The sequence below is a fragment of the Zosterops lateralis genome, assembly GCF_965231275.1.
Source record: "Zosterops lateralis genome assembly, chromosome: 1".
Lineage (NCBI taxonomy): Eukaryota > Metazoa > Chordata > Aves > Passeriformes > Zosteropidae > Zosterops > Zosterops lateralis.
In genome coordinates, this window is record NC_139762.1 from 93,197,395 (window position 1) to 93,212,169 (window position 14,775).

The 14,775-nt window shown below is 37.6% G+C and overlaps 1 protein-coding gene across 15 annotated transcripts in view; it reads left to right on the plus strand.

Moving 5' to 3' along the window:
- MBP (myelin basic protein) overlaps positions 1-14,775 on the plus strand; it is a 109,879-nt gene that overhangs the window by 25,317 nt on the left and 69,787 nt on the right. For all 15 annotated transcript variants that reach the window (XM_083885035.1, XM_083885022.1, XM_083885031.1 and 12 more), the window contains one exon: positions 635-708. In XM_083885035.1, the coding sequence (XP_083741161.1) occupies positions 658-708 (51 nt within the window). In that variant the 5' untranslated portion in view covers positions 635-657. The remainder of the gene's footprint in view (positions 1-634; positions 709-14,775) is intronic.

Genomic DNA, 14,775 nt, shown 5'->3' on the forward strand with positions numbered 1-14,775 from the left:
TTTGAGTGTTGTGGTTTAACCTACATAAGCTCTGTTAGAGCTGAGATAGAACCGGATGAGCCAGAAAATACAAAGATAGAGTTGGCATTGCTTTCCTATGTGCTCGTCACGAAAGAGGGAGCTGTAAACAGCTCACATGTTCTAACCTCCACAGCAAATTGTTAGCACTTAATGTGGTGCTTTTTCCACTAATTGCTGTTTATATAATGGTAAATGTGAATTCAAAAGAACTTATTTGAACTTTTATGGAAGTTTATAGTTACAAGTTATTTGATATGTACTGCACTGTTTTTTATTAAAAACATAATATTGAAAGATAGGGCCTCTACCTAATTTCTAATCTAGTTTTGTTTTATGTGCAAATTTCAAAAAGAACATTTTATTTTTTTCCTTCCCTCTTATGACCTTTTTTTAAATAGAAGTAGGAAAGCTTTCTGATGTTTCTTAAACATGCAAAACAGACCAGATAAACATGGGTTTTTTTCGTAGGATCTTTCACAAATTTTACCTTGGGCAGTAAAAATTCTCATTGTATGTGAAAAATTTCTTTGTTATGTGTTGGATTAACAATTAATTTGTATTTTTTTACAAATGTATTGGTTTCAAAAATGTTGTTTTGTTTTTATCTTTTCAGAATTTAAAGTTTGGTGATCCATCATGGGGAACCATGCAGGAAAACGAGAGCATAGCACTGAGAAGTCAACCAAGGTGAGTGTAGAAAATTGAAGAGAGAGCACCACTTGGGAAATATGTATTCTGTGAAATACAGAGGATTTTTAGGACAGTAGTAGTTGTTTACCAGATCACTGTTATCATTACTATTTTGTAGTTTACACTGTAAAATGACCACATTTTTGAAAGAGTGTTCTATGAGATGTGGCCAAATGAAGAGTTTGTTGTGCTGGATTTACTGAGAGATGGGATGTTCAATCCATAGCTGATAATAATCTTCTCAGTCATGGTGGAAATAAGTGAACGGGATTTAGAATCGTGATGCTGTAAAATTTTTTAAGAGTCAGTGAGCAGAGTTATGTTCTGTGTGTTGACAGTTTTTCATTTGGGCAATAAAATTGGCTTCATTCATAAGAAAGACACTATGAAGAAATAGGTAAAAGAAAAGGATTTTAAAGGGCAGGATTGTCAATCCAAGGACATACAGCTTTAAAAATCTCCTCCCTAGGAAAAAAAATATGAGAACTGTCAAAATGTTCATTGAAAGTTAGTATTTGATTCCTAAGCATCTGCTGACACTGTTGTGTATTCTGCCCATAATGTGGTATTCTGTTTGCCTTGTGATAATATCGTGTTTATTTTTTTTCTGCATAGTACCGGAAGAGATTTCACACATCTTAAAACAGAACATCTTTCTAAATTTATTTATATGTAAAAAAAAAACAACCCTCACTGCTTGTTGCTAGCTATTGCTATCTTCTCTCCACACAACCTCATGCAAAAATAACAGTTTACAGTCTAAGCCCACACTGTATAAAGCTATTGCCCTTTGCATTGGACATAAGATGTAAACAGATTTTTCTGGGCCTTATCTGGAGCAATGTGGGTATTTTGCTTTACTGTGGCAGATAAGCAGCTTTCTCCAGAAGATATACAAACTAGAACTCATACGGATTTTAGTTCTTTGCCATCTCCTTTAGGAAAATCCCCAGTCACACTGGAAGGAACAGGGAGAAAGCAGCAGGAACAGAGGACAGATAGCTACATATGGTTTTGTTTTGTGTCAATGAAGTATTTTGCAAAACGCTTTATGGCTCGAAGTTTTGGTTTGAGTGCAAACAATAATATGAATCCCAAGTTGCTGTCATGTGGTGGCTGGTCTTGCAGACCTGCCCTTTAGAAAACTCAGTTTTGCAGCAAAGTCAAAGGCACCAAACAGATACATTTATCCAAATATTTTGATCCTTTCTGAGTAAGCATCTGAGATGCTGCAGGTGTGATACATTAAGTTTGCAGAGCTTGATAGACTGCAGTGCGCCAAATACCTCCTGCTTTGGTCTTTGAGGATAAAATTTGTTTCAAAAAACCCACATTGTATCTTCTCTCCTGCTGTGGGATCACATGTGTTTGATGCATCTGGATGGCAGCTGGGTGAGTTGTGGGGCACATCTCCCTTCAAAAAGTTAAAAATTCTTCAAATTGTAGCAGCCAATGCAAATTCCATGGTGATGAGTCAGGTCACCATGAGTCTGTACTTAGTATATAGGACAGAACTACAAGGAAATGGATTGCTGCAATTCTTTAAAATGCCTTCGTTTCCTAATCAGTTCATGGAGAATACTTGATTCTGCAATCAAAATAAAATTAGTTTTCCAAAATTGTTTTGTGAAGCAGGAACTTAACTACTGTAGTAGTATCTTCTGTCCTTCACTCATCCTTCTAGAGGGCCAAAAACCAAAACACCAAACCCTGAAACTTTCAAATTGGCAGTGCTTGATCAAAATCTCCCTTTATGCACAGAAATGTGCATGATCTCCCTTTATCTAAAACAGTAATCATGCCACAAGAAATGACAAGGCCATAGATTTAAAATCTGGAAATATACGGTTAAGGCCCTACTATGGATTCCCTATAGTTAGTCCTTCTTGATTCAGTTCTTTCAGGCAGCATTAAATTTCTTAGGGGGGGGAGGGGGAGTTTGTTTGGTTGGTTGGGTTTTGTTTGTTTGTTTGTTTTTGTTTTTGTTTTTTCCAAAGTCAAAGTAGGGGTTTTTTTGTTGTTCTTCAGTATTGCTGTAGATTAGAACTGTTTTCCCACTAATCTTCTAGGCCTGCTAAAGGCTTGCAGAGACTACAGTGCACATGCAGAAATGCCTTTCCTCACTAATAATAATAGAACTGCAATGAAAGAGGTGAACATCTCACCAAGGGTCTTTCTAAATGTCATTACTTTCACTCTCCAGGCAACTTACTTTAAGTGCCTTCCCAAAACTGCAGGTCCAAAGGAAAAATACTATTTTAGGCAGCTTCTTTGAACCTTTGAGGTCAGATTTACAGCCATTGTACTGCTCCTGGACTGGTGGATCGTTTCTCCACAGAGCTATTTTATGTGTAGTGACATTAAAGAGGCTGTTACCAACTGCAGCAATCACGGTTCTCGGTTGTCCAGTAAAAGCAATTACTATGAGGTTGGTTTGGTGGGTTTTTGAGTTGACATCTACATTCACATTACTTTTAGTAAGTCTGTGTATTTGAATTACAAAATTAGAAATAAACTTTTGGAAAGCAATTAATGAAATGTCTAAGGTGACACTTACATGGTTTCAAATTAGGAAATTTACAGACGACATTAAGATGGCTTCCCATGTTGTGACATTTCCTTCAAAATAATGTTCTCCTCTTGATATATAAATATGGCAAGCTACAGTGATTATTTAATAAATAATGAAAGACTGTGAAATTAAGTGAATGCTTTGAAAAATATTTGGCCTAAATAATGTGGAGTAGTATTTACAAAACTCTTCTGTGTTACTCACAGCAGTAGCATACACCACCTCATTACTGTGGGATTTCTTTCTTCTATGTTTAATGGATCTGCATTTTTTAGAGTTTTGTAAGATACAAAAAAATTCCTCAAGGAACCCAGCATTTTATCTTCTCTTTTTACTTTGAGTGATAGTAGACTGGATCTGATAAATGTGTTAGTAAATGTTCAAGTATTTATTTTGTTTACATTTTTCTTAGTGTTAATACTTGAGTTTGAACTTAACATAAATATATCTAAGAACAACAATAACAAAAATAATGGCTTGTCCTGAGCTTCTTGCCCTGAGTTTCTTTAACTTCTCACAGAGCTAAATGTAGAGGAGTAAAAAGAATAGACAGTGGAGTTTTACTGGTTCAGCATTAATTTGTCATTATGCTACAGAGTGCCACAATCTCTTTTGCAATGACTAAAGCTGCCTGTTTTCCAACAGGCACAGTTCTCTGTTTCTCCTCATTAGAGAATTCTGCACAGCATGTTATTGCCATCCCAGAATCTTTGAACTTTCTTGCTATCTGTCAAAACTGGCCCTTAATGTCATTGATTGTTCAGGAAGAGGGGTTTGGAAAGAAGGTTTCTGGCATTGTCCCAGTTACTCCACAACAACTTCCAAACACACCTGGTGCAAGCAGGCTGGTTTCCATGGTCACATAGTACTGTGGGGAGCTGGAAACCAAGCCTGTGACCTATAGCAAAAGGTCAAAACCCACTGCACTGCCATGTCAAGGGATTGCTCAAGAAATTTATACAGGCCTGGGACATGTTAGATTATGGGAAATGCTGGATTATCTACCTTTCCTTTGTGTTATTGGGGTGTGCTGTAAAAAGCCAGCAAGGAACCAAACCCAATTGCTGTTTCTGGTACCCAGCTCTAAAAAGTTTTGTGAAATGTAATTGAAGGCCAAAACTGAAAACAGACAAAATGGCAAATAAGCATTTAGACTGCAATTTAATGTTTTCTTTGAACTAAAAATAATCTTTTAATAATGACCAAGTCTTGCTGGGTAATGAACATGGGAAAAATCTTGCCTATAATTGCCCTGTGTTATATACCTAGATTCTATAATGTGTTTTGCAGTGGTTGATTTGATTTATCTTTAATAAACTGACTGGTTCTTAGTGTTTATGGAGAGCTGAGCGTAACTAGTTCAAGATAAATTGCTTCAGTGAGCATGTATCAGTAAATCAGATGGTTTCTGTGCTGCTTTAGAGGAAATCCTATTTTCTCTCCTCTTTTTTTCCCCCCTGTTGCTTGACTAATATTCTGAAATTTGTCTGTCTGAGGCTGCAGTTTGATAATACTGACAGAAAATTTTCTCTCTCCTCATGGTGGAAGGGAGTTGAAATTCTTAAGATGACTGGCACATGATAGTAGTGGTAGTTGAACTGTTCATCTCATATATGCTCACTGATCTGCAAGCATAAAAGCTTTCACTACCTCTCATGGCTTAGCTGCTTACAGACCTGAGCTGTGTGTGTGGTTTTTGCCAGGTGCTTCCTCTTGGTATGCATCATAAATTATCAAAAAAGGAAAAAAACAACAGATGAAATACTTTTTACTTCCTTGTTAATTGCTCTGAAGTGTTATTTTCATAAGATAAAAGTTTATAATTTTTTAGAACCTACAATTTGAGAGATACATGACATACAGATTATATGGATTTTGAAGTCTGGAGTATACTTTCCTGTAAAAAGTAAAGCAAAAAAAAAAAGTCTTATTACCATAAAAATTAATCATGAAGCCTTTTCACTTTTTCCCCCCTAGCAAAGTTGTATAGCACTATTTTTATTTTGCAATGTAATTGTGTGTTTTCTCAGAGTTTTACTCTTTCCTGAAAAGCAATTAAGAGCACAGAAACTATTATGGTATATTCTTTGCAAATTCATGGGTTGATGAAAACACTTCTCCTTGAGCCAGTATATTTTCTGAAGGCAAATGGAAAGGAAAAAAAACTTTAAAATGTTGAGAGGTCCAGTGTTTTCTGTGAGAGATTTGATGAGCATTTTCACCAGTCAATTTTACAAGTTAGACTTGCTCTGTAGAATCCTTATGACCAACTGGTGTCTGCTTTTGCTCGTGCCTAGTACAAGGAATTACTGCTTTTGGAAGAGGCAAATCTTCTTCAAGGGTGTGAAGGGAAGTTCTGGGCAGTCAGGTTCAGCAATACAAGCTGAATTTGATAGATGTCTGTTTTCCTCATTTTCTACCATCAATCTAGCTTTGCCCGTGAGCAAATCCTCATGTACTCACTCATGTCTTCCTGTTTCATTTCTTAACCTTTGTGCTGTCTAACTGGATGGTTTGTTGGGACAGATGCAATGTCATTCTGTGTTAATAGTAGTGCTTGGAGACCTTGAGTGGAGCCTTCAGGCACTAATGTGTTTCTGCTGGTGAAATGATATCACAGTGATACAGAAATGACTGTACTGTTTGAAACCTCTGCAAATGCCAGGCATGAAGTAGCTGTGACATCTGTCCTCAAAAATTAACCTTAACACCAGCACTCAGTATGCTATCAGAAGCCTGTGTTAATGTTTCAGTGGGCAAACAGTTCTATTGTGAAGTTGAAAGGAACAACTTGTGTCTAAATCCAGGTAATGTTTTTTAATACTTGATGGTTCATTAAACTCTCTGGGTGCTGAATTTAGTACAGTCAGTTGTAGCTGCAGTAATTAATCTTTCTCATGTCTAAAATATGGCAAGCTCATAGAAATTTTGTAAGAAAGATAAATTGTCCCTGAAGTGAAGCTGATACTCCAATACTTCCATATTTTCCTTTGTTGCATGTGAAGGCTACTGAAGGTACAGTGCTTTGCTGTGCAAGGAATGAGTGCACATTCTGGCCCTGCCACAGCGTGCGCTGCTAATGTTTAAGGAATTGCCTGAATTGTATAACCCTAGCAGTATATCACAAGGTCTGTGTTTCAGTGAAAAAGTGAGTAAATGTGTGGGCAATGGTTGCATAAAATAAGTTGCAAGTATGTTTTTCTGTTTTGCATGCAACGGCTAAGTCCTAGTGCTTCTTGGTTTGGATCTTGAGCTGGTTGAGCCTGCATGGGTGTAAAAGGAAGAGGTACAGTCACTGTGGTTTTGGTTGGGGAGGAGGTAGGGTCTTAGGCTTTGTTCTCCCACCCTCAGCCTGCAGAACTGACTAAAAGAGGGAAGTGCACTCTGCTTTTTTAAGGTCTTGTGCTTCAGATGCCATGTTTTTGTGGTAGTTTTCTACAGTTCCCTCCTTGTTAGCTTTGATGCAGAACTAGATAAATGTCCTGTCAAATGAGTTTAATGCCAGTGCCACTTAAATTAGCAAGGAGCTGGAAGAACAGGGGTGTAATGCAGTAGGCACTCTCTGTGAACTCTCTGTGAACTGTTCTAGCTGCTGAGATGACTTTTCTAGAAAATCAGCCCATACTTCAGCCTGAGAACATGTTGTTCAGTGTTTTGGCACCTTCATGGCATAAAAAATGAAAGGAAAGTTGTTGATATTTTTAATCTTGAGGAAGCAGTTAAGTGACGTGAAAGGGAACAGTATCTTCCTCTCCCACCTAACTTTTTGTGCTTTTACTGTTGTGGATCAGCATGCGGCAGTAATGTTGTATCACCTGGTCTGAAATGGGGACAGTTGAAAATTCTACTTTGTTACTTTGACCTTGGTTATATTTGAGAAGAGCTTAAAAAATCTTCTGCAGTAATGTGTTACCTTAAGATGCAGTTATATCTGGCAAGTTGTGATGAAATGTATTTGCCTTTTTAGAGAACTGGCCAAGTAAACCTCTGGGTATCCGGTGTCAAACCACAGCAGGATCTCCAGTGTCTAAGACAGTGACTGGCAAACCTGCCCTGTAGCACTTACTGAAGTATTAAAACCTGTTAAAAGTTAATTTTAAAGTTTGTTCTCATCTTTTTCCTCCTAGTGCTAATTCAATTGTGTTTGATGCTCCTGGGCAGCAGCTTTGAGGATGAGTTCTGGAGCCATGTTTTATTTTAATTCTCAGTTTCTCATGATTGTATTTCTGATACTGCAACTGACTGTGCAGATAGGGTAGCCATTAGACATAGTTTTACACTATGCATCAGTACAAAGTCAAAACACTCTTAGATCTGATGCCAAATATTCTGCCATGAGAAAAGAGAGGTTCCACATTAAGCTGCATTGCCTTTGCTCTCATTTGTAAATTCAGCAAGTGGGTTATGGACATTGGAAGGAAAAAGTTGTAGGGCTTTCCCGTGCAAAGTATCGCTGACAGTAACTTGGTTTTGTACTTCAGAAGTTGAATTTCTTGAGTAATTGGAGTAATTGGAGCAGTGAATAAATTTAACTTATCTGCAGCTACATTTCAGAAACTGATTTTTCCACTTCGAGCAGAAATGCTACGGAATGCTTTTCCTTTTTATTTGACTTCTTCAGGCCGTCTGCTTAAAGTCAATGGAAATACTTTGGTAGCATTTGCTGGGGAAGAGAAAAAAAGGTTTTTGTAAAAGGAAATCGAAAAACTTTTAAGCAGAATAATATGATGTTACTCTTGATTGCTGAGATAAGATTCGCTCTTAAAAACAATCTGATCTTTCCGTGCAGCATCCAGTGCATGTGGCCATAAAGATATCAAAATTTGCATAGAGCTGAAAGCCACAAGTTACATGCCAGTTACTTTGAATGATTAGGGGGACTTCTGAGCATGAGTTGCATTTAATAAGAAGCAGTAATAGAATTCTTGCATTTTTTGTCACAGTGCCACAGAGTGATGCTCAGTCTGGTGTGGCTGGACTTAGAATTGAAAGCTGAATTTAGGGAGGCCTGAGGGCCCTCAGCTTGCTCGGAGCTCTAGGCAGCTCGGAAAACATTGAAAAGACCCAAGAGGCCCAGAAATCTTAGCAAGTCTGTCACCAGTGAGATAGATCTTTAAACAGGCACTTACCAAAACAATAGTCACCATTTTTGGGTCATCAGATTTTCCTGTTCAGTGTAAGAGCTTCAGGCGTGGATTCACTGTTTGCTGGTGTAGACGTTTTCAGATGAATTATGGAAATACCAACATATTGGAGACATTCTGATTAAAATAAAATTGAGACTATGACGTTGAAGTCTGGGTCATTTGGGATTTTTCTTGTTTTGGCATTGTGGTCATAGCTAACTTATCTGTCTAGCTCCTTCCTTTATCTTCCTTCTACTTCTTTCACCCAGTTTCTTCCTGCATGCTATTTTCTGCCAGCACCTCTGATGTAGTCAAAATGCATTGCTTTGATTTTTCTGAGGTATTAGAAATAATATTTAGTTGCCAACAGTGCTCAGAAACAGTGAAGAGATGGCCAGCTAACAGGCAGTGTGATCGTGAAGGTGTGGACACCGTAGAAGGAAACAGAGAAAATTTGCACTTTTCTGACAACACAAATCCACTGGAATAATTACTTTTTCTTCAAGCCTGTTCTCTCTGTTCATGTTATAATATGACTTTCTGCAACCTTCCAAGCCTACCACAGTACATTGCTTTACAAAGCAATCCAGTAGTGCCTTTGCCAATATTTGAAAGCTGAAAATCAAAGCAATATTCTCTTATTTTTATGACCAGCTATCATTGTCACTTATATACTGTCTTGTCAAGAAGTTGTTTTGGATTTTTTGCATTTGTACCTGTTAAAGAATTTGTTATATTAAGCAAATGCAAGAATTTCTGTGTAGTCCTTTGGGAGAAATGTGACTAAAATTTGTCAGTGTGAAGTGGAACTGTGTGAAAATTTTAAATCCCACTTCTGATTCTTTTGTGCACATATGTTAGTATGCACATGTCCATATTGAAACAAGTGAAAATGTATATTTTAAAAATATTTGTAAGTAAACACAGGTGTATATTGAAGTGTTGATACTGTGCTTCTATCCCTGTATGGCTGCAGATGTGCTCCCTGCATTAGTTTCAAAAGGCAAGACCAACAGCCTTTCACCCTGGGGAGTCTGACTATTCATTCTGATCTTCCCTGTGAACTACAGACTAAATGTTTTCTTAATGTTAAGCCAGAGCTTTCTAGTGCAGATGAAACTTGCCTTATGGTGCACAGTGATAAAGTCTGAATAATCAGTACTTTTTTTTTTTTTTCTTTTAGACTTCTGTCTGAAATTCCAGACAATCCTGGGATTTTGAGACTTGGAAGATGAAAGATTGGTGCATGTGAGACTCAGAATCTCAAGTCAGTGCCTGTAACAGTTGAGAAATATTTATCTATCATAAAATGTATTGAATATATTTCAATACTTAATATGTATTGATTTAAAATTAAATATCTTTAATATATTTAACAAATCTATAGTACTAGTATAAATAAATACATCTTCATGTTCTAGGAGAGGCTTTGGAGCTCGCAGTAGGTGAAACCTACTGCATAAAGTAACAACTGTTTTGTCTTTGGTGCACGGCTGCACAGAAAATTCCGTGTGTTTGGGATGATTGACATTATTTCTGGAGCTTGATCACATGAGATGAGATTCTAGGTCAAGGCTGTGCACAATGTTATATTTTTGTGCTGAAATAAATAACTTGTCATATGCTGCAGGATACTTGCTGATAGAAACTTGCTGAGAGGTCTTCTCCTCTGGTGGGGTGCTAATCTTCAGTTTCCTTCAGAATCAAATCTGTGTTTGGAGAAAACCTGTGTTATATATTTTATTTGAGATGGATCTGAATCACTGTAATCCATTACATTCAGATTGGGTTAAGTGAAGCATGTTTGTTTGTAGGTGCTGACAATGTGTCCTGAACATTGAGCTTTGGGATTCTTTTATTTGACAGATTAATTTTAATGTTGGTACTTGGTTTCTACAATACAATATTAAAATATTCAAAATAAAAGATTTTTCTTTATATGTGCTTCAACTAATTTCTTGTCCTATAAGTAAAGGTATAGGCAAGAAGAAAAAAAATAGGTGACATACCTAATAAAAGTTGAGCTTTGACACTTTTTCCTCTTGTTTTGACCTCAGTGTTATGTGTTCTGCTTTCCTGCAGTGTTCTCAGGAAGGTGAGGAACAGAACTACATTTAGGAGTCTCTTCAATATACCTTTTCTGTTTGTTGCCTTCTTTTCTTTTCCACTGGTATTTTGTCTCTTTGTATTTATTTATTATTATTATTATGCTGTGCTGTATAGTCCTTATAAGGATTGGTAAAACCATGTAAAAAGGAAAGTTTTATGGAGCCTGGGGGAAAGGAGACCACAAGATCCCTGTCATTGGATGTGTCCAGTTGGCATGGGGAGCTCTGGGTTCTAATACCCTCTCAACAGATTGTACAGCTGTCCTGGCTGCTGACTTTAACTCCAAGTACAAGAACAACCAGTGGAGCAAGGGATATGTTTGCCTTTGGCAAGGGATGCTGAGATCTTCCAGGTATCAGATTCTGCTCTGGGATTTTGTAGAGTTCATAATGTGATAGCATAATACAGTTAATACTGTAATAATGTAATACTCTATTGCACCTGCTGAGTCACCTGATTATGAGAAAGTAAAAGGTTTCTGGCATTTTGGAAGCCTGTAGGGCTTGACACAGAGACTTTGTATCAACTAGATTGCATGTCTTTGATAATTTTTGATGGTGTCTCTTGTATGTAAGGAGCAGGAGGGACCCTCTGAACACGTCTTGCATGTATCCCCTTGGGAGATGACTCCACCAGGAGCAGGAGCCCTTGGCTTGGATCCCAGCTTTGAGCTCTGGTCTCAGCAGATGACAAGTTGTTTTGGGTTTTGCCCCATGGGCCTGCTTTAACCAATTAGGCTGCAGACCGTGGGCTGGTGGAACAGGTGCAGGGCTGCTGTCTTTGTGCTGGAGCCAGATGGCCATTTAATTGTCCCAGTCCCTGGATGAGACTTGGCCAAATCTCCTGCTCAGTTCTCAATTCTGCTGCTGCACTGCCAAGTTGGGTCTTGTGGCCTTCAGAAAATGGGGACTTCAGAGACAACTCTGAGCATCTGGACTTCTCTTAGTTATTATATAGTGTGGTTAGTTTCAAACTTCAAAATGGTTCATAGCCTAACTTTCTTTTCTTAAAAGAAAGAAATTGCTTGATGCTTTCCTGGAGTAAAGGTTTCTGATCTGAGCTGGCCTACCTTGCTTTTACAATGTCTTTAATATCAGGGTGACAGGAAAAAAGCTCTAAGTAGGAACCCTTACTTCAAAGGGTTGATTCCCTGGGGTTTTATAAGGAGAACTTTTGTATCTGTTGAGTTACCTCTTACCAGAACAAGAGCTGAGGGGAAGAATTTCGAAGGTTAATAAAATTTTGGTTTGCTAAAGTTTTCAAAATCCTGTTTTAGAATAACAATTTTTCATTGTTCAGAAGAAGTAAGAAATGATTATTTGAATGCTGCACATAAGGGGAAGTGCTAGACTTTAGGGCTTGTAAACTTGGTAAATAGAATTGCAAATTAAGTGTGTTTGCTTATCCATATGCTTATACTTATTCACTCGGTTTAATAACTGCAAATATTGTTTACCTGTAACCTCTTCAGATGAATATATTTGTTGCTTATATACACTCGGGTTGTTTTTTTGTCAAGATAATCCCCTTTATTATAGTAAATTATTTAAGAAGCTACAGCTGGAGGTTGTTAGAGGCAAAGGATGGGACTAAGCAGAGTAATGATAGTTATTTGCAGTGCTAGGGAACTGAATTAAAAAGATGTCTAGGTATTGCCAGCAGGCCACCTCTTTTGTTCAGTGCTAAAAAGGCAGTCTCTGGATCTAAAGTGATTATTAAGTACCATGTTGATTCAAGCTTCTTGACATAGACTGTCAGTCAAATCATAAGTAGCCTATATATGGAAAGGATTGAATATATATGTTAATAAAATACAGCTATTTAAGCTTCTGTATTTATAGTCAATGGATTCTAATCTGCATTTTTTTTTATTTATTTATTTTTTTTAATCCATCATGCTTCACCTGTTTTGTTCAGTCCTGGATCTGATTCACACAGCTTTTTTTAGTATCGTTTTGACTGTGGCTCTGGCAGTACCAATCCTACCCAGAAGTTACCTAGCCTATGGATTATACTAGCTTTAGGGGAGAAGGTGAAGAGCTTTACATGGTCTGTTTTGCTTATGTCTGCAGTCTCCATTGCCCAGCACATGAATAATACCAGAAAGTCTGTCCAAGGTGTACCTGCTCCTTTTTTATGATGAAATGCCATCGAAAGAAGGGCAGTGGAAATGGCTTCTTGTTACCCACGGATTTCTCTCCAGTTAAATTCTCTGCCTAGAGAAGGAGTTGAAAATAGTTGGTGCAACTTTGTTTTACATTTGCCCACATGACTCCTTTCCTTCCTGCCAGCCTATAGAATCGAGGCATGGATTTTAGCCTTCACAACACATATGCAGTGATGTAAAATTCTATTTATGTGCAGAGGGTTACTAAGTAACAGTTGCTGAGGGAAATGCAAGTCTTTAACTGTGTGACGTCTGTGCACTTAAAATTCCCAGCCAAGTAGTGCATTAGCATAGATTTTGTACATTAACATAATGGGGTTTGCCGTGGGCAGTGTGAACAAAACCTTGGGAAAACAAAACAGTGTAGTTTAAGGAACTGTAGTCTCTGCAGCCTGACCCTGTGGACAGGAGACGAAACCCAGATTTTGCCCTTCTACCTCATCCTCTCCTTACCAAACCATAATTAAAGACCCTGATATATTTCATAGAATCATAGAATATCCCGAGTTGGAAGGGATTCACCTAGTTCAACTCCTGGCCCTGCACAGGACATCCCTAAGAATATCACATCATGTCCTTGAAAGCATTGTCCAGATGTTTCTTGACCTTTCTCAGGCTTGTTTCTGTCCAGTGCCTAGCCACCTGCCTAGGTGAAAAACCTTCTCCTAATACCCAGCCTAAACCTGCCCTGACATATCAGTTAATTCCCTTCAGTCCTGTCACTGATCACCAGAGAGAAGAGATCACTGTCTGCTTCATTTGCCAGTCTCCAGTCCACTGGGATCTTTCTAGATTCCCAAGACAGTTGAAAAATCATTGAGGGAGGCCTCACAGTGACATTGGACAGGTCCTTGGGTATCCTGGGATGAATCCCATCAGGCAGCTTAAACTTGAAGGAATCCAGCTGAAGAAGAAAGTCCCTCACAGGTTCAGATTGGCTGGGAGTTTATAATTCTCACATTTGTGGTCCTCCAGTTCACAGATATGGAGGTTCTATTTTAAATATTTGTGTGTATTTTGTGTATTTTAATATTTGTTTGATACTTGTATGTGTATTTGTATTTATACCTATCTATAGATAAAAAGGATTCCACATGTAATCAGTTTGTTTTGCATGAGTATCTTCCTTCAAGGGGAGAAAAATTGAATGACAAAAATCCAAAAAGAGTTGGGAATAGATCGTGTGTTGATAATACAAGGAGAAATTTCCCCTGAGCTGTGTATCAAGTCTGTCTCTTCTATTAACTCTGCTTCTAATTTTTCATGGTCTATCAGAGGATTTGTTTTTTCCAAGGTTTTTTTTTCAATTAATGCTACTTGGGAAAGGTCATGTGTCTAGCCTTGAAAATGAGCTTTTGTATTGGAAAAGATTCTACTTAAATGATCAGCCTTTCTGTTAAATCACACCTAGTATGATGTGGCTTTGAACCAAAGACCTTTCTTTTATATGCTGATAATTTGTTGAACTTTCATGAAGTCTTACAGCTTTTAACTAATTTCTCTATCACCAGGCTCCTTTCCATCTGAAAATACTTGGCAAATAGGGAGAAGTGTGCATGTATGTAAATAATTATTGCAGTGGGAAGGTAACATGAGCTTCTCAGGTGGTGTGGTTTGCTCACTGTGACTAAAAGAGATCTTCATTTCAGTGAGGTTCTTAAATTAATGATGTCATTATGTCAGAGTACATAAAAGATAGATTAAAATATTTTTTTATAATGAAGTACTATCACAGTCCTGTTATAAAAGTGTCATAAATATCTGCCAGGCATATCTAGTCGTTATTTTATGGGATGTTAATGATATTGTTTCAGCTGAATCCAAGGATGTTATTTGTTGATCACTGAGAAATGCTTTATGGCCAGGAGTTGATCTTATGTTATTTACCTGGGGTTTATCTTACGTCAGTAACCATCATTGTCGCTGTCATGGAAATAGTATCATAATTTGTCAACTGTGCGAAGTTTACTTCATTTATTTACTTATGACAATTGTTTTTTTAGTTTATCTTCTTGTTCTTTCTATGCAAATTAAAAAAAACCAAACAACAAAAACAGCAAACCAAGCAAAACCCAAACCTAGTGATGCCA